General features: G+C 44.3%; 1 protein-coding gene across 4 annotated transcripts in view; it reads left to right on the plus strand.

Moving 5' to 3' along the window:
* Tbxas1 (thromboxane A synthase 1) overlaps nucleotides 1–18070 on the plus strand; it is a 158049-nt gene that overhangs the window by 51789 nt on the left and 88190 nt on the right. For all 4 annotated transcript variants that reach the window (XM_063249598.1, XM_063249597.1, XM_063249599.1 and 1 more), the window contains exon 4: nucleotides 11735–11831. In XM_063249598.1, coding sequence (XP_063105668.1) covers nucleotides 11735–11831 — 97 coding nt within the window. The remainder of the gene's footprint in view (nucleotides 1–11734; nucleotides 11832–18070) is intronic.

Raw genomic sequence — 18070 nt, forward strand, 5'->3', positions numbered from 1 at the left:
TCTCTGCAGCCAAAACCAACTCAGAAGGAGCTGACAGCTGCCTCTGCAGCTAGACAGTAAGTTCTTCCCTGACAGGAGGCCTGGGTGACAGATAATCTCCATGTCACCACACCATGGAAGCTGATCCAGATGCAGTCTTTGACTGGAGTGGGAAACGTGTGAGGGTCCTGTGTATTCAGCAACCAATGAGTGACTCTTGGCCCTTCCAGACCTGGATTCACCCTGTGTGGGCCACAAAGGTAGGCACTCAGGGGACAGGTGATACCGCTTCAGGAGGCTGGGAGCACGGTAGGTAGAGGGACCCCGAGAGTTAGAAATGGCCAGGGACGGGTGGCTTGGGGGATGTAGGGTAAGTGAGAGTAAAGAGGGAAAAGTTGTGAGGTCTCAAGTCTGACTTTATGTCCTCCAGGGGCAAGAACAGGGACATCAGGGCTCTGTCCTTGAAAACCTCAGTGCAAAGGCTGTTGATAGATCAACGATGTAATGCAGATCAAGAGTGAAATGTGCCGAGTTTCTTGGAAACTGCCAGGAGTGAAGGGCCCAAGACAGCTCCACAGAAGAGAGAGCGGGTGACCTCATGATCCGGGAGGGTTTTCCATGCTGAAGAGAGAAAGTCGCATTTCAGAGGGCATGGAGAAAGATGGAAAATCTAAAGACTCACAGATAACTTTAATAGCAAGAAGGAAAGCTGAACCAGGCAACACTCAGGAGGCTGAGGCAAGAGGATCATTGCAAGTTCGAGACCAGCCTGGGCTACAAAGTGAGTGCAAGGCTAGCCTGAACTGCATATTGGAGGAGGAGGAGGAGAAAGAAGAGGGGGAGGGGAGAGGCTGTGCTCCTCAAGCTGTGTGCTGAGCCACTCCCGGAGATTACAGTGAAGCTGGGGCTTCCTGGGACATCCTAAATAGTCATGAAAAATACAGCGACACCTGTCGGTCTCTGTGAGAATTGCTTCAAATTTATGTGAGTTTTTCAAATGCTCACTACATTGTTAGACCATGAATATTCATTGTTCGTACAGAACTACTGAGAAATGAGACCACTAAGTACTTCTTTGGCCTAAAGGTTGGCGTAAAGATTATTGAGTCACTAAGGGTGCTGTGAACTGAGGAGATCTGGAAACCTTGGTCCAAGAAAGGCCCTGGGTACATCAAGAAGCTGCTGCCTGTCACTTGATTAACAGACAGCCACAGTGTGCACAGGAGCCTACGGTCAGCTCCTGTCTTGCGAAGGTGAATTTGGCCCTTGTGGGGGTTGGTTCAGAGACAAAGAAGTGGGTTAGGAGCGATGCAGTGCTCCACGTGAGAGAGGCAGCACCCTCCATCAACACCAGGGAACCCCTAGTGCCTGTGGGATACTACAGTCAGCCCTAGCTGGAGAAGATAAATAAGGCAAGGTCCGTGTTTAAAGCACTGGAAATCAATAGTCAAGAAAAGATCACATTAGCACTGGGAAGGCTGAGGGAGGAAGATCCCCATGAGTTCGAGGCCAGTGTGAATATGTCAATTCAAGGCCAGCATGAACTGCATAGCAAGATCCTGTCTAACAGAGAGAGAGAGAGAGAGAGAGAGAGAGAGAGAGAGAGAGAGAGAGAAAATTACAGTTACCGGGGAACCACTAGGAGTCAACCAGAAAAGAAAGAGGGAGGAGCATATACAAGAGATGAGAACTTGAGGGGCCTTGGGAGGTGCAGACTGGTTATTAGCACTGGCTCTTGGGGTGCTGGGAAATAGAGAGGGGCAAGGCCACAGAGCCGGCAGGGCCATGTGGTGAAGGGTGTTGTGTGCTATGTGCTAAAACCCCAAAGGGCCAGATCTTTGCAAACCATGAAGGGTCTCTATCCAGGGGTGCCCTAATCGGATTTGCAGGTCTCTGAGTCCTGGGTAGAAAAGCTGAGCTGGGGACTTCAGGTAGAGCCAGAAAGCAGCAGACCAGAAAGACAAGGAAGGATGCCTGAGATGTAAACCTCTGAGGTCAGGCACAAGGGTGGCCAGGACCTGGGGGACAGGGATTCTGCCAGCACAAAGAGGTAGGAGAGAGTGTCACAAAGACCGCAGTGCCCCCTGAGAGGAAAGTTCTAGAAGGCTGCCTCGCTGCATCTGTCTGAGCAAGGTCCCTAGGCATGAATTTCTTGAGGCCTCCACGGGCAGCTGATGGACACCCGCTGTCCACAGTGATGGACAAGAGCAGGAGAAAGCGACTCCCAACTCTAAGTCGTGTGCCTGTCACAGGCTCCCCAAGCCTCTGATAGCTTGAGTCTGCCCTGTCATGTCCTGCCTCTGGCCCTACTAACAGACTGGATAGTGACCGCGAAGGTCACCACACCACTGCAATCCCAGTAAGACCAGAGCACCAGGACTCCTGGGCCACGGTTTCTCCTGCATGCACTGTGGCAGCCGCCCAGCCCAGGAGGGGCCTGTGAGCCCAGGAGCTCCCAGTCGCGGGCCGCTCCTTTTCTTTGCTGAACTTTTTGGAAGTTGCAAGTCTCAGATACACAACCATGATCACCTCACCCCATGCAGCTTCCTGGTACCTTCATGTCTGTGTTCCAACCAAAGGTGGGACTCAGGCCAGCACAGCAGTTCTCCTGGAGCGCTCCCCACCTGCTGGGAAATAAACCATCACGGAGATTGGTGAGGACCTCAAAGTCACAGTCGGTCTGCCTGCAGGGGCGGAAGGCCCTCTGCCAGTGGTGCCTGTGTTCCTATTCCTTCAGGCCCCCAGCAGGAGCCTCCCTATCTCCCCCAGGGCACCATGTGGTGCAGCCCACTGCTGCAGGACCCTTGCCTCTTTGGGAGGAGCTGATCACTGCTGACATTTGCATACAGCACCAGGGCTGACAGACCTCTCCTTTGACTCCTGAGACAGCCTCTTTCAACAAAGAAACAGACAGAAGAAGGCTGGGATTTGCTCAAGGAAACCCAGTTGTTACATCACAAGACAAGGCCTCAAACTGAGTCCCTGAGACGCCATGCCTACGGCTGGGCACTGCCAACCTCACTCTGTCCCAGCATCCCCAGCGGAGCCAATCCAGGAGTACATCCCCTTCCCCCTTTTCCCCTGTCCCAAAGTCACATGTTCTTATAAAATACTGGAACACTATAGAATAAATAACATGAAAAATAAACAGCCCCACGATTCCTGGCTGCAGACACAGGCACTTTTAGCTATCTAATACATCTCCTTCCAGACTTTTAGGAGTCTGTCAGCAGGGCACAGCATGATGCCTGGAGCAAATTATGTGCTCAATAAACACTTCTTGAATGTATTAATTAATACTAAGATTAGCTGTAGCAGGGTGTGGTGGCACAGGCCTGTAGCCCCAGCACTCGGGAGGCTGAGCTATAGTCTCAAAAAAAAAAAAATTAAAAATAAAAACTAACAAGATTTCCTGTTATCCACTAACAGAACCCTGCATACTATTTTACGATGCACTTTTTCTATTTAGCAGTAGAAGTTGGATATGTTGTATGTGTCTGTGCCTGTGGGTGACCCCACCCCACCCCACCAATAATCTATCTCAGTCACCTTGTCAAGAGCAGGCCCTCCAAAATGGCCAGGCAGCCCCCAGGCTAATGCCACCAGTCTCTCCTCCTCTGGTCCCCAGAAAGCAACTATGCTATTTTGGTTGAACCGACTGGTCAGCTTTTTTTAAAAACAGAAAACCAGTAATTAAACAAGTCAGACAAGTTATTTTTGTCTGCACAATACTTCCCTGATTTGCCTACATTTTCTCATCATCCAGGTGCTTTGGAATTGAATAAGCAAATTATTATGTGCATAAATAAGTATGAATGAATAACTGGTTATAGATTTCTTGTCCCTAACGGAGTCTAAATACAAGTTTGGGTTAGAGGGGAGCCGAGACCTGACCTCCTTAATTGGACTTGGGTTTTCTGGCCCATTAAGCAAGAATCTGCCCTAAATCTCCACCTTCAGGGTCACAGACTGCTGGGCTAGCAAACTGTTTCTGTTTTCTCTCACACACCTACTTGCAACAAGCAGCCCCTCAAATCAGGCAGCCTGGGAGGAGAGGAGAGAACAGTGTATTCAGTGGTGAGGCAGCTCTGCCTGAGGTCAGGGTCAAGGCACTTAGCCACACTTGGTCTTAGATTCCTACTCTTAAAAAGTGGATGTGATAACTATTGCATCCATTTCTAAGAGGATTAAATGAGATAATATAGTAGATACTCCATAGATGCTAACAATCCTTATTGCCTCAAAGTTCCAAGAAAGATGTGCAATCCGTCCAAATACTGCACTGACTGGTTTCGCTGGGTTAGAAAGTTGTTTTTGCAACTTTGCTATCACCCTACAGAGAGCAGACTTAATATTCAAAACCATAATTAAACTTCCATGAGGATTCTTAAGAATGATAGGATTTAAAGCTATAGACAACTGCAGAGATCACCTAGTTTTTACTCATATATTTCAGCTGCAGCCAGTTTCAGGAGTTTAATCCTAGAATGATAGCAATGAGTCCCACCTGTTGGGCTCTCTTGCTGTCTCAGGAAGCAAGAAGGCTTTGTGGGGCATTTGTATCAACTTAGTTCCTTTTCTGTTGCTACAACTGAATACTGCAGACAGGTTAATTTATAAAGAAAAAAGGTTTGTCCAGCTCGTGGCTCTGGAGGGTAGGAGGCCCAGTGGAGGGGTCACATCTGAGGAGGGTTTCTTGCTGGTACATACTCTTGTGGAGTCCCAAGGTGGTGCAGGGCATCACAGGGTTGCTTTCAAGAGACAGCTAACCAGCTTTTTATACCAGAGCCTTTCTCAACATAATCAGCTGGGCCAGTGAATGGCCAATCCGGTAATGGTGCAGAACTCACCTGACCTACTAACATCTTAAAAGTCCCACCTCGTAATACCTCAACATGGGGATTGAATTTCAACATAAACTTTGGTGGGACCCTTCAAACTGTCACTCACACCAAAGTACAAAACCAAGATCAGGCCCTTATAGGGACATAAGCTTTGAGGGGTCCATGATATCATGTTGTCATAAGGAGAAGAGAGAGGGCATCATGCTAGCTAGGACTTTTTTTTTTTTTTTTTTTTTTTTTTTTTTTTGTACCTGGGATCGAACTCAAGACCTGGCACTTGCCAGGCAGGCGCTTAAGCCACTGAGCTAAATCCCCAGCCCAGCACTTTTGATTATATGTGATAGATACCAACGTCACACCAACCTTAGCACAGACTAGCCGACTAAAGCTTGAGGGATCAAATGAAAAGCCTTAGAAAGCAGAGTCCTGAACGCAAATTTGCACTTCATAGCCAGTCTCTTTGTCTGTTTAAAATCTCTGCTGGTCTCTCTCAGCTCTTTCTGCAGACAGCTTCTCTCTATGTAGAACCACCCTAAATCCATATAGTAGCTACAGAAAAAAGACAGAGCGTGTCACCCCAGTGTCCATGGGGAAATCTCAACGAGGAATCCCGATGACTGGCCATGACTGGGTCATGCGTGCACCCCTTGGACCAAGGAGATAGGATGCCTGGAGAGTGGGTCCATCCCTGTGATCAGGAGGACAGGGTTCTATGATCTACGGCTCCTTTAGCAATGCATGGAACTGGGGAGGGTGGCTCCCCAAGGCTGGTGGCCAGGTAATCACAGTGGCTCCATCCACACACCATGTACGTGAAGCACCATGTATCTGCGCCTCTGCTGGGCTTTACACACATTTATCTCTATTCGAGATCTTTCCAGCAGCTCCTCAAACTGCAGATGAGCATTTTTATGTAGACTCACAAGATTACATAATTTACATGTAAAATAGGGCCAGTTTTCTCACACGGTTCACAGCAATTTCAAAGGAACTGGTTTTAGCATTAACAATATTGTTAGAAATAAACAGAATCCCAAGGTGCGTATTTACAAGGACAACTTTCATTGGAATGTACAGCTATTATTTCTTTTTAAAATCCAGATTATGTACAAAAATATTTTGATACTAATATGATCAATACAAATATCTTAACAAATAGCGTGCATGGTTGGCTTCTACAGCTAAGAATTCAGAGAAATGTCAATGGATGGGAACCTTGGCTAGATAAAATCACTTAGGTCCCCAACCTGTTTATTGTCAACCCCATCAGGATCCTCTGGAAGCTCATTAGGGTAACAGGTGACTGTCCCACTCCAGCGAGGCTCTGGGCTGGGAAGCTATTCAGGGCCATGGTTATTTTCTAGATACTCCGCCACTGATTTTGATAAGCCCTCAGCTGCCAAGGCTGCAAACCACTGTCCTCAATTTAGTAGGATCTGGGAGCCTGTTTGAATGCATATTTCTGGCATCCCACTCAGACCTGATAGCTTAGGCTTTGGGAAGAACAAGGCTGTGCTTTACAGCTGAGTTCCTAGCTGACTTGTTAAAACATTTTATTTTGAAATAATTATAGATTCAGAGGAAGTTACAACAAACAAACAAAACATTCAGGGAGCTGCTGTGTCCCTTTTACCCAGTGTCTCCCAGTGGTAGCTGCTTTCATAACTATAGTATATGTATTTTTTTCTTTGTCTTTTCGAGACAGACTCACTATGCAGTTCAGGCTGACATCAAACTCACTTGGTAGTCCAGGCTGGCCTCAAACTCACAGCAATCCTCCTGCCTCAGCCTCCAGAGTTCTGGGATTAGAGGCGTGCACCACCAAGCTAAGCCTATAGCACATTTGCAAAACCAGGAGACTGACACTGGCCCAGAGCTCATGCAGCTGCTATCCATGTGCATGTGTAAAGGCAGAGGCCCCTCCCTCCCTCCCCCATGCCACATACTCTTGTCTTAACTACTATGGCCAAGTCTCAAGATCTGATGTATTGATTAATTCTATTTCATTCCTTCTTTTCAAAATTATTTTACTTATTCTAAGTCTTGTTCTACTTATTCTAAGTCTGGATGCACTAAGTCCTTAACTTAAGAACATCTGAGTTGTTAACTTGCACGTGTGTATTATATAAGACTCACTTTGTCAGGTTACAAACCAGTCTGACTAGCAAGCATTCTCCCAGAAGACAACTCAGTTGTAAGGATATTTTAAAATAATTCATCTACATCTACAAAAAATTCTTGCTGAGACTTTGGAATTGTATTAACTGTAGGCCAGTTTGGGGAAAATTAATTTCTTTATGATACCTTCCATTTTGTGAACATAAGTCTTTCCATTATTCAGGCTCTCTTTAAACTATTAACATATCAGTGGTGCTGTGTTTTAATTTTGGTTTCCACATGTTCACTGTTAGCACACAGAAATGCTATTGATTTTTTTGTATGCTGAGCTGCAATCTTGTAACCATCTTTTAGTTCCTGTTTTCTCCATGGACAATGATGTCATGTGATTATAGACTGTTTTCTTTATTCCTTTCCTATCTATATGCTTCCTGTTTACTTTTTTTGATGTATTATATTGACAAGAACTTCCAGTTCCATGTGTGTGAGGAATGAGAGTGGACACCCTTGTCCTGTCCCAATCTTAGAGGAAAGTGCAGTCTTTCCAACACTACACATGACTGAAGCCTTGGTAAACGCCCTTCTCAGGGGGAAGAAATTTCCCTCTATTCTGAAGGTTTTTATCGTGAACAAATACTGGATTTTGTCAAATGATTTCTCTGGGCCAACAGAACTGATCATATCTTTTTAAAGACTGTTAAAATGTGGATTATGTGGAAAGATTTTAAAACACTGAACTATCTTTGTGTACTTATTATGAATATACTTGGTTGTGATGCATAATACTTCTTACACATGGTTAGATTTGATTGGTTGAAGGTTTTTGTGGCTGAAACTTGAGGAATACTGACCTATAGTTTTCTCTCTTCATACCTTCTTTATCTGGTTCTGGTATCATACTTCCTCACAAATTGAGTTGGGAAACATTCTCACCTCTGTTATCTTTTAGAAGAGATTACACAAAGTTATCATTAGTTCTTCTGTAAATATTTGGCAGAATTCTCCATTGAAACCATCTGGGCCTGAAGTTTTTTTTCAGGAAACTTAAAAATGTGAATTCAATTTTTTTTATGTGTATAGGATTATTTAGATTGTTTCACTCATGTTGGTTGAGTTTTAGTAGTGTGAAGCTTTCAAGGAATTGGTCCATTTCTTCTTAGTTTTCAAAAGCTGTTTGTAGCCATCCTTTTAATGACTGGCACATTCACGGTAAGAATCCCTTCTGTTCTTGATTTGGTGATTTGTGTCCTTTCTCTTTGCTCCTGTTGGTCTTCCTAGATGCTTATTAAATTCACTGATAGTTTTTCAAAGAATCAGTTTTCTGTTTTATTAATTTAAAAATTGTTTTGTTTTCCCTTCATTGCTTTTGCTTTTATCATTTTTTTTTTTTCTTCTGGTATGGCTTAAGTTTTTCTTTTGCTTTTTCTAGTTTCTTGGGGGTAGGAAAACAGCTTATTAATTCAAGGTATTTCCTCTTTTTTAGGGTAGGATTCAGTGCTGTAAATTTCTCCCTGGCACTGCTTTCGTGGAAACTCCAAGTTTTCATGTTATCTAATTATGATATTCTATTTATATTTAATATAGCAATATATTTATTTCATTTTGTTCCCTCATTGCTTGTTTCATCTGTATTAACTTGTAGGTTACTTGAACACTGTTTAGCATGCCCCTTTGACTTGCTAAAGTTTTTGGAGCACTGTATAGTTTTATTAGTGCACAAATATGCATAATTTATCAATGTATTATTCAAATGACAGGTAGAAATCTTACTTCCCTTTATGTTCTTATTTTTCAAATATAATTGCCTAAAGTATTTATTTTTTTACTATTTTTTTTTCTTTCGGTACCGGGGATTGAACTCACGACTGCCTGCTTGCAAGGCAGGTGCTTATGCCGCTGAGCTAAATCCCCAGCCCCAACTTTTTTACTATTTTATTACAAATATTTTTGCATTACTGGGAATCAGACCAGGGTTACTCTGCCACTGAGGCACTCTCTCATCCTTTAAAAAACTACATTTCTAGACATACGTAAAAATAGTTAAGACAGATTTCTCTGAGTTCTTTGAAGAGAAAGATTTGTGCTGGTATTGTTTGGACAATTGAAGGCAGATGTCTTGTGCTCTGGGTGAATGATTTGGGGATTGACAATGTGCAATGCATGTACCATTGTTACCCCTTGATTAATGTACTTTAAAATTTTGTTTTAGCTTTTGTCTTCCTCTTTTTCTTTCTTTTTATGTTTAAATAAAATAGATTTTTTTAAAAAAAATTTTCTTTCAAGATGGGGTCTCACTAAATTACTCAGATTGGCCTTCTACTTGTGGTCCTCCTGTCTCAGCCTCCCAAGTAGCTAGAATTATAGGTATGCACTACCACGCTCAGTTTTAAAGCATTTCTTCTGAATTCTCTGATCACATCAGATGGTGTTACAATTTTTACTTCATCCATCAAGCATAATTTCTGAAATTCATGAAAGCAGAGTAGTTTATTATTTTTATCCATTCCACGGTCTTTTTCTTGGAAGGTAGGCGTTTATGCTGCTGAGCTAAATCCCCAGCCCCATTTTGTAGGTTTTTTGGTGTGTTAGTCTGACTGTTCATCTGTCCACATAATAATTAACTTTATAAGGACTTAGAAAATGAAAAAATGAGTCTGACACTGGCAAAAGAGGGTCCCAAGATGCACCCGTTTTCCTACGAGCTTATCCTTCCTTATGGCAGAGTAATGCTCCATTATATATAAACACATTTGCTTCACCCATTCATCTTTTGATGGACATATAGGTTACTTTCCAAATTTATCTGTAAATCCAAGATGCTGCGATAACTATAGTTATACATACATCACAGTGATATGATGTCTTTAACTCTTTGGGGATGATACCTAGGAGTGCAGCTGGGTCAAATGAAATTTCTAGTTTTAGTTTTTGTTTTTGTTTTGGTACCAGGAATTGAACTACAGGTCTTGCACTTGCCAGGCAGGCGCTGTGCCACTGAGCTATATCCCTGGCCCTATTTTTAGTTCTTTGAGGAACCTCCATACTAATTTCCACTGTGGTTATACAAGTTTATACTTCAACTGTGAAGAAGGGTTTCTTTTTCTCCTCTTCAGCATTTGTTACTGATTGATTTCTTGAAAATAGCCATTCTTGGTGGGATGAGATGGAATCTGTGTTGTTTTAATTTGCACTTCTTAAATGACCAGTGATAAACTTTACATAATTTTTAAGCGTATTTTAAATTGGAGAGTCAGGTGTGGTGCACGCCTATAATCCCACGAGGATCACTGCAAGTTTGAGGCCAGCCTGGGATACAAAGTGAGCCAGCCTGAGCTGTCCTCCTCCGTCAGTGCATTCCTGAACTAACTTCTGCTCACATCGTCTGGGAAGCCTGCATTCTCCCCTCTCCAGCTCTGAGTTGGGTGTTCTAATGTCACTCATGCTCCAGGACATCACACTTTTTGCTGATAACCTACTTGTTCCCCATGTTAGACAATGACTCTGCTACTTAATCTTGGTTGCTTTGTACCCTCATTGTACTGTACTCTGAAAAATACAAAGAAAGGTCCATGCATGTTGAGGTTCACGCCTGTTACGGTTGATACATTGTGCCAACTTGAGAAGTTTGGAAGTGACACAGCAGGAGGCCAAGATTCTCACTTTGTAAACATCCTCAGCCTGTGCAGAGGAGGGCTGGGAGATGGTATGAATGCTACACCTGCCCTAGAGGGTGGTAGCCTGCTCACAATATAAGGCAGGAAAAGAGGCTTGCTCCCCCCACCTTTTGCTGTCTTCTGCTACCTTGAAGTGGTATGCCTGTGCTCCTGTGCTATGCCACCAGCTGATTGAGGACTGAAACCTACACAAACTGTGAGCTAAATAAACCTTTCTTTCCTTTTTTTTTTTTTTTAAATGGGGAATCCAACTCAGGACCATGTGCCAGACAGGCACGTCTGCTGCTGAGCTATATCCCTGGCCCCAACCTTTCCCTCCTTAACTTTGCAGGCAGGGTATTTTGTCCCAGCAATATGAGAAAAGTCACCAAGACAATACCTATAATCTCAGCACTCTGGAGGAAGAAACAGGAGATCATCACGAGTTTGAGGCCTGTTTGAGTTCTATAATTCTTACTTTCTATATATACTAAGACATGCACAGAGACGCTCACTCCAGAAAGAGGTCATCACCCGCAACTTAGTGGCTTGAGCCCTCCGGTTTCTGAAATGTCATAAATATCTTTGGAGCTTCTTCACCTCAGTTGTAGAAACCAGATGTGTAGCCTGCCCCCAGCAAGTCTAATCGTCTCGAATTCCCACAAGCATCTGTTCATTCATGTTCTTTAGACTCTTTAAGGAGCGATACAAAGGATACTGGTCTTCTCCTGCTAGAATGTCTACCTCCCCAAGTTTGGAAATACAGATTACACTGACCTCTGCCTTTTGCCTTTGTCTTAGTGCTGAATCTTGTGAATCTGTTTTTACTGCACTGACATTTGTGAGATTTATCTTCCCACCAGGATAGAAGCTCTTGAGGCAGGGATGTGTCTTACTCAACCTAGACTCTGCAGGGACTGGCTCAAGGTGGCATTCCATGAATGCTGGTGGAAGACCTCTGATGTCAGATCATCATACTTCTATTGTCCTTTATGATCAGAATGTATATTTCCTTGTCTCTTCTGCACTTGCTTCCTATGTAACTTTATCCTTCATTCGAAACCACTGTGATTTTTTTTGAAAAGAGAAATGAGTGGATAAAGGCAACACATTTTAAAGTAATTTTTTTATTCCTCCCAGGTATTATCTTGGTCGTCGGATGTATATTGTTATTTCTGAGCCAGACATGATCAAGCAGGTGCTGGTTGAGAACTTCAGTAATTTTACCAACAGAATGGTATGTAGTTTTCTTGGTATATGTTTAAAAAAGGTTTTATTGGTACATGTTTGCAGTCCATAGTGATTACACTCATCTTGCAGAGTTGGTACAAGTACATGGCCACCGTAATTCTTTTTACTTCTTCCCTTCCCGGTCTCCCTCCACGTTCCTGCCACCCCAAGACCCCTTTCCCATTTGCAAAAGATCTGTCTCTCTAATTCCTATTATCCATCCCATACTTTGCTCTTTAAAGTATTTATACTTTGAGTTTTTCATATAAAAGAAACCATGTGATATTTAAACTAACTTATTTCACTTATTATGACCTCAAGGCCCACACATTCATTTTCCTAAAATGACTCAAATTTCATCTTCTGTAGCACAGTAGTACTACCTGGTGTATAAATACCACATCTCTGCATATGACTGGCCTAGGGGACCATTCATAAGATGAAAGGCTCACGTGACAGACCCACTAGGGGTATGATGGACCCTAGTTTTATAGGGTCTAGGTCAGTTCTACTAAAAACTACACTTCCCAGTGAACTTTGGATTTTATAACATGGCTACTCCCCCGTCCCATACCGTGTATCAAACTCATGACCTTGCACTTGCCAGGCAGACACTTACACCACTGAGCTAAATCCCCAGCCCATGACCTTGGATTTTAGAAGAAGAGTGTATGGAACTGCTACAGAAAGGTGGCATTTACATCTAAGAAACACTTCAAGAAGTTGAAACTCAAGACAAGCTGAGGTTAACAAAAGTACTAAAAGCAGGAAAGTTTTCTAAAGCTGTGCTCAAAGCCAGAGGAACAGATGGGAGAAGCAGCACATGCCTGTAATCCCAGTACACAGGAGGCTGAGGCAGGAAGATCATTGCGTGTCTGAGACCAGCCTGGCTACAAAGTGAGCTTAAGGCCAGCCTGAACTGCATAGAGAGACCCTGTCTCAAAAGGATAAAAAAACAAAAAAAAAAAAAAATCCTAGAGGAATTCAGAGAGTGTAAACCAGGTAACTGAGGACATTGAGAACTTACGAGAAAATTAAAAGCAACAAATCAAAGTTTCAAGGGTCTTATGCCTATAACTTTTGCTATTAAGAGTATATGAAAGAGTACCAGAAAATATAAAAGTATTAAGGTCAGAAAGGGAAGATAAACTACATTAGTAGGGAAATTTGACCCCAAGCAACCTCTGTAGTTCTGTTCTCCAACCAGTGCACCCCATCATTTTTGGAAAGTGCAAAGTATATCTCCTTTTAAACTTTGATGAAAAATCTCAAAAAATTTGGAAAGAGAACAGAAAATGGCAGAGCTTGGCGTTGATCATATTTTCAAAAAGTGGAGATAGGAATGCTAGCAGAGAAAACCAACGGTGTTTATGTTGATTCCTGGAAAAAGTCTAAAGTGAGTTACTAAACAGATGCTTGTAGGAATCCAGACAATTCTGTACTAATCATTTTTGGTGGGGGGGAGATGTCAAATAAAAGTTCATTTTCCGTTCTCACAGGGGTAGTAGGTAATGTACTCATTCTTCTGTTGATGACTGTCAAACTTTTTGCACATCTACCATTGGCCAAGCGGTGTCTTGGTGCTGACTATAGAGATGGTGGAAGCACCCTCTAGCCTGCAAGGCGCACATGGGTAATGAGCAGGGCAGGCTGGTACTTCATCCCCCAGAGACCGGTGCAGCATGGTGAGGTCCCTGCAGTGGGGAGCTCGGGCCGCCCAGGGCACACACACAGGGAAAGCTGGCAGTGTGTGAGGTGTCTGGGGCAGCGGCAGTCCCGCTGCACGATGTGCCAGTTGAGACATCCAGAGGGTTTTGCCACTTAGTTGTTTGCCTTTGTTTTGTTTTTCATCATCACAAGAACTTATGAGACTGGTACCAACAGCGTGTTCATTTCATGGCCAAGGAAACTAAGGCTCAGAGAAGTTCAGGTACCAACCTTGGTCACACACCTAACTCAAGGAATAGCAAATGTTTGTTTATATGCTGTCACCTTCAGACCAAATTTAGTGGTCTTTCCACTGAACTGCTAGAAATGGTTGCTTCAGGTAACAGTTTTAGGTGTCAAGGTTTAATCAAATAATTGATGATTCATCCGAAATGCACTCATCTTGCAACCCAGAGCATCATGCCCAGTTCCAGACACCACATGGCCCCAGAACACTCAAACACTGTGACACTATATCCCTGCTCACAGACCCCCAAAGGCCCTCTGTCCTGCTGTGACCTCAGAGACTGAGATCTGTCACCCCTGTGTTTACCAAAGAAGTCAGGGAAGCGGTGATTCAAAGGGCACGGACACCATGTCCCACCTGAGCAGTGACAAAAGTGCTCAGGAACCCACCATACTTCCTAAGGTCACCTGAGTCCCTGAGTGGGCAAGATGGGATGTGACAACTGTCTATATCTCCATATGGCTCAGATGACTCCCAGGACGTCACCCGGAAGTGGGCCACATTCTGATGGCTCTGCTAGATGCAGATGAGGCTAATCACATGGTCCGGCATAGGGCACCAAATAAAGTCACCCTCAGCTTGGCCAATTTCTCCTCCGAAGACACCCACTGGCTTCTTCTATTTCTTCCAGCCCGCTTGGCTAAGGCTGTAGGTCTAGGGCCCCCAATTCCAGAGTATGGTTTCAATTTCCTTCCTTTTCCACTCAACACAGGATTGAGCCTGCAGCATTAAGTTCAAGTTTCCCAGAGAAATTAAGGGCCCTTGTAGCTTAGATCCATTCCATATGCACCACCCTGCTCTCACTGCACCCCAATACCAGGTGTCACCTCAGCTGGCTTCCAGACAGTGCTGCCCCTGGACCTTGTGCCGACAGCCCCCGGAATGGGAGGCTACCAGACAGCGGGTCTCGTGTTTATCAGCAATGTCATTTGGAGCTAACTTCTTTTCTTACGCCTCTGGTTCTTCCTTTGGAAAATGGGGATACCACCTACATTACCAGACTGAGGTAAAGCTATCATGCATTTAAGCCCTGCGCCTGGGCAGTGCTTGGCAGGGAAGACAAGGACTACGTTCAGTAGCAGCTTTTAGCAAGAAAGCTCTCACCCTCCTCTGCACCCATCCGAACCCTGGCTGTTCTTCAAGATCTTTGTAAACTCTGCCTCCTCCAAGAGGTCGTCCTCACCCCTCTTGACATCTGCCGTCCCCCATCTCTGAACTCTGATGCCTCGCTCGTGTTTGCAGTTGTCCCCACTGTGCCTAACAGCAAAGGAAGCCGCGGCTTTTATCCTAACTTGCTTATTAATTCCCTTTTTTTTTTTTTTTTTTTTTTTTTTGTGCCAGGGATCGAACTCATGACCTTACGCTTGGCAGGCAGGCACTTATGCCGCAGAGCTAAATACCTAGCCACGATTCTTAATTCTTTAAGGCCAGGAACTGTATCTTTCACTTCTTTTTCATACGGCATGGCCCAAACACATGACTATTCAGCTCCAACTGGAATTGCCTTGCTATCAACTTGAAATTCTCCCCAGAAGAATGAGGTATTACCTGAACTCAGGGACTCAATATCCACTTCTCAATCTGGGTCATTCACAAGCTTAGCAAAAGCCCCATCATAGATCAGATCTGAGGAAACCCCACTGTTTATAATTTTCCATCTGGGAACGTATCCACTTATCTTTAGCTTTGTTTATGGTCTTTAAGCCAATTCCATATTCATGACAAAACAACCCTTAGTGACTCAATTTTTTAAAAACAGGCGTTGAAGTGGGATTTTCTCACAGGTTTTTGAAAGTCAAATGAAACTGAGTTCTGTGGTTCCCTCTTATCCATATGCTTATTTATGTGCTAAAGAACTCTAGGAGATTAGTGAGGCGTGATTTTCCTTCCTGACACCACACCCCCTTCCCTCTGATAAGCCATGTTTACTTAAGTGTTCAGTGACACAGCTTTATTATACATTCACTCAGTAAACATTAAATGCTTTTGCCATGCAAGCTTCTAGCAAATGGTCCCTTGTGATACAGAAATACCTTGGCAGATTAGCTTGATGCATTAAGTGAAGAGGAACTTAAATAATGCTTGCTTCATTTTCCAACAGACAGAGCCCATCTCTGCTCACCAATCTAATCTTGAATGATGGGCATCACTTGGGCAGGTTGGCAGAGGAAGCCCTGCCTTGGGCTTAGCTCTGAGACTTGCTGAGAATGGGGAGCATCACATGAGCAGCACTGACTGGTGGGGAGTGAGACCACAGGGAGCTCCCCAATATATGTCAACACGGAGCACATATTTTAATTCTAAAAATCACTGAACAAAATATTCTCTCTCCGGCTACAAAACACTGGGCTGAACAAACTATAGTCAGACTTGAGGTGGTACTTGTTACACCTCACTTTCCCATTCACACTTTTCTAGGCCTGGGAGCCCGGTAGTGACTCTTGTGCACTTGCCTATTTCTCGCACCTCTGTGGATGCCCTCAGGTCTTCCCTGAAATTGCTCCGCATTGGTGCAACCATAGCTTAGCCTTGAATGTGAGTCTGTCTTCCTTAGCACTTTATGGAAATTCAGTGTCCCACTACTTCAGCACTTGGGTTGTTTTATTCTGTGATACTGGGGATTGAACCCAGGGCCTTCACACTGAGATATATGGCCAGACCTTTCTAAATTTTTTATTTTGAGATAGGGTCTCCCTAAGTTGCTAGACTTCCTGCGGACTGGGCTAACCTTTTGGTCCTCTGGCTGTGTATCCAGAAAACTGGGATCACAAATGTGTACACCATTCTATCTCTGGATATTTTTCCTTCTGGATATTTTTAATCATCTCCTCTTTGCTATGAGATACTCAATAAAGTCCTAAGGGTGTTTTTGTTTTGTTTTGTTTTTGTCTTTTGTCTTTTTGAGACATGGTTCCCTATGTAGTTCAGGCTGGTTTTAAACTTACTTTGTAACCCAGGCTGGCCTTGAACTCATAGTGACCCTCCTGCCTCAGCCTCTCAAGTACAGAAATATAGGTGTGTGTCATCATGCCAGGCATGTGGCTTTTTTTTTTTTTTTAATCTGTGGAAATTGGAGCAGAGTCCCTGTGACTCAGCAGAAATGGCCATGACCAGTGGTAGAATTTCTTAGTCTTGGCCTTCCATCAAGGTCTGGAGTTGGGGAAGCCGTGGAGAGGGTGATAAGGGGTAGGCTGTTCCTCACGCCATCTCTTTGCTTCATGTGGTTGGGATGGCGATATGGAGGAGATATAGGCCTCAGATCACGAATCTTGCTACCTGGGAGCTAGGAGTTCTGGTCCAGGAAGGCCAGCCTGGCCACAGTCATGCTGGCTGCCAGCCCCGCTGCTTGGATGTGGATTTGAAGTGGAAGAAACGGCAGCTGTGTGGGGGTGGTGGGCTGGGTACCCGTCTTCAGGTCTTCTCAAGCACCTCAGAGGTCACCTCTCCAGGCACAGGTCAAGCCACAAAGTTGACTCAAGCTCAAACCATGTGATGAATTTGGTGAGTGGTTTTATCACAGCCTTAAACCTCAGGGACTTGGCTGCCCTGGGTTTAGCCTCTCAAAGGGCTGCTTCATCCACTCACCAAATGACTGTGCAAACCATAAGGATGAGTCACCATGAACGCATAACCCCTTGGCCTTCGGGAGGAGAAATTAATCTCTGGAAACCTCAGCACCCTTGGTGCCTGCAGCAACACACTTTTCTACAGGAGAACTCGGAGTCCTCAGAGAGTCCACAGGCCCAGGAGGCTCCACTGACAGCTACAGGAGGATCACTCACACCTGTGCGAGGGCTTTGGGGGGCTGCCCGTGGGCACCACACAGAACAGAGGCGTTGGCAGCTTTACCATAAAATTGTCCCCCTCTAACTTATCCCTGAACCTGTAACTGGCTTCTTGCACCAGTGCTTCTGAAACCCTGTGCACCTGGAGTTCCTGGTCCTCTTTCCCCTAAATGAAACGGCGAGGAAATGAAAGTAGTCAGGCCCTCAAATGTGTACAATAAGATGTGCGCTCCGAAAGGAGTTATGCGTGACTAGGGGAGTTCCTGTCACTTTGGTCAACCTCACAAAGTTTTTGTTACCAGTGCATCTCCTGAAAAGGGCTGACCCACGTTTAGGCCAGGTCAGAGTGAGGCAGTTCCAGACCACAGAGAAGAGGGAACCTTGAAAAAACATGGCGGAACTTCATTGGCCTGACGTCCTTTGAGCGGGTCTGTTTCTTGGGGAACATTTTCCGATGCACAAGAAATCCTCCAGCCTGACCTGGAAGCTTTTTGTCCAAGGATGGAT

The sequence above is a fragment of the Cavia porcellus genome, unplaced genomic scaffold (genome assembly GCF_034190915.1).
Source record: "Cavia porcellus strain 051 isolate PalLab524CR breed Dunkin Hartley unplaced genomic scaffold, mCavPor4.1 scaffold_6, whole genome shotgun sequence".
NCBI lineage: Eukaryota > Metazoa > Chordata > Mammalia > Rodentia > Caviidae > Cavia > Cavia porcellus.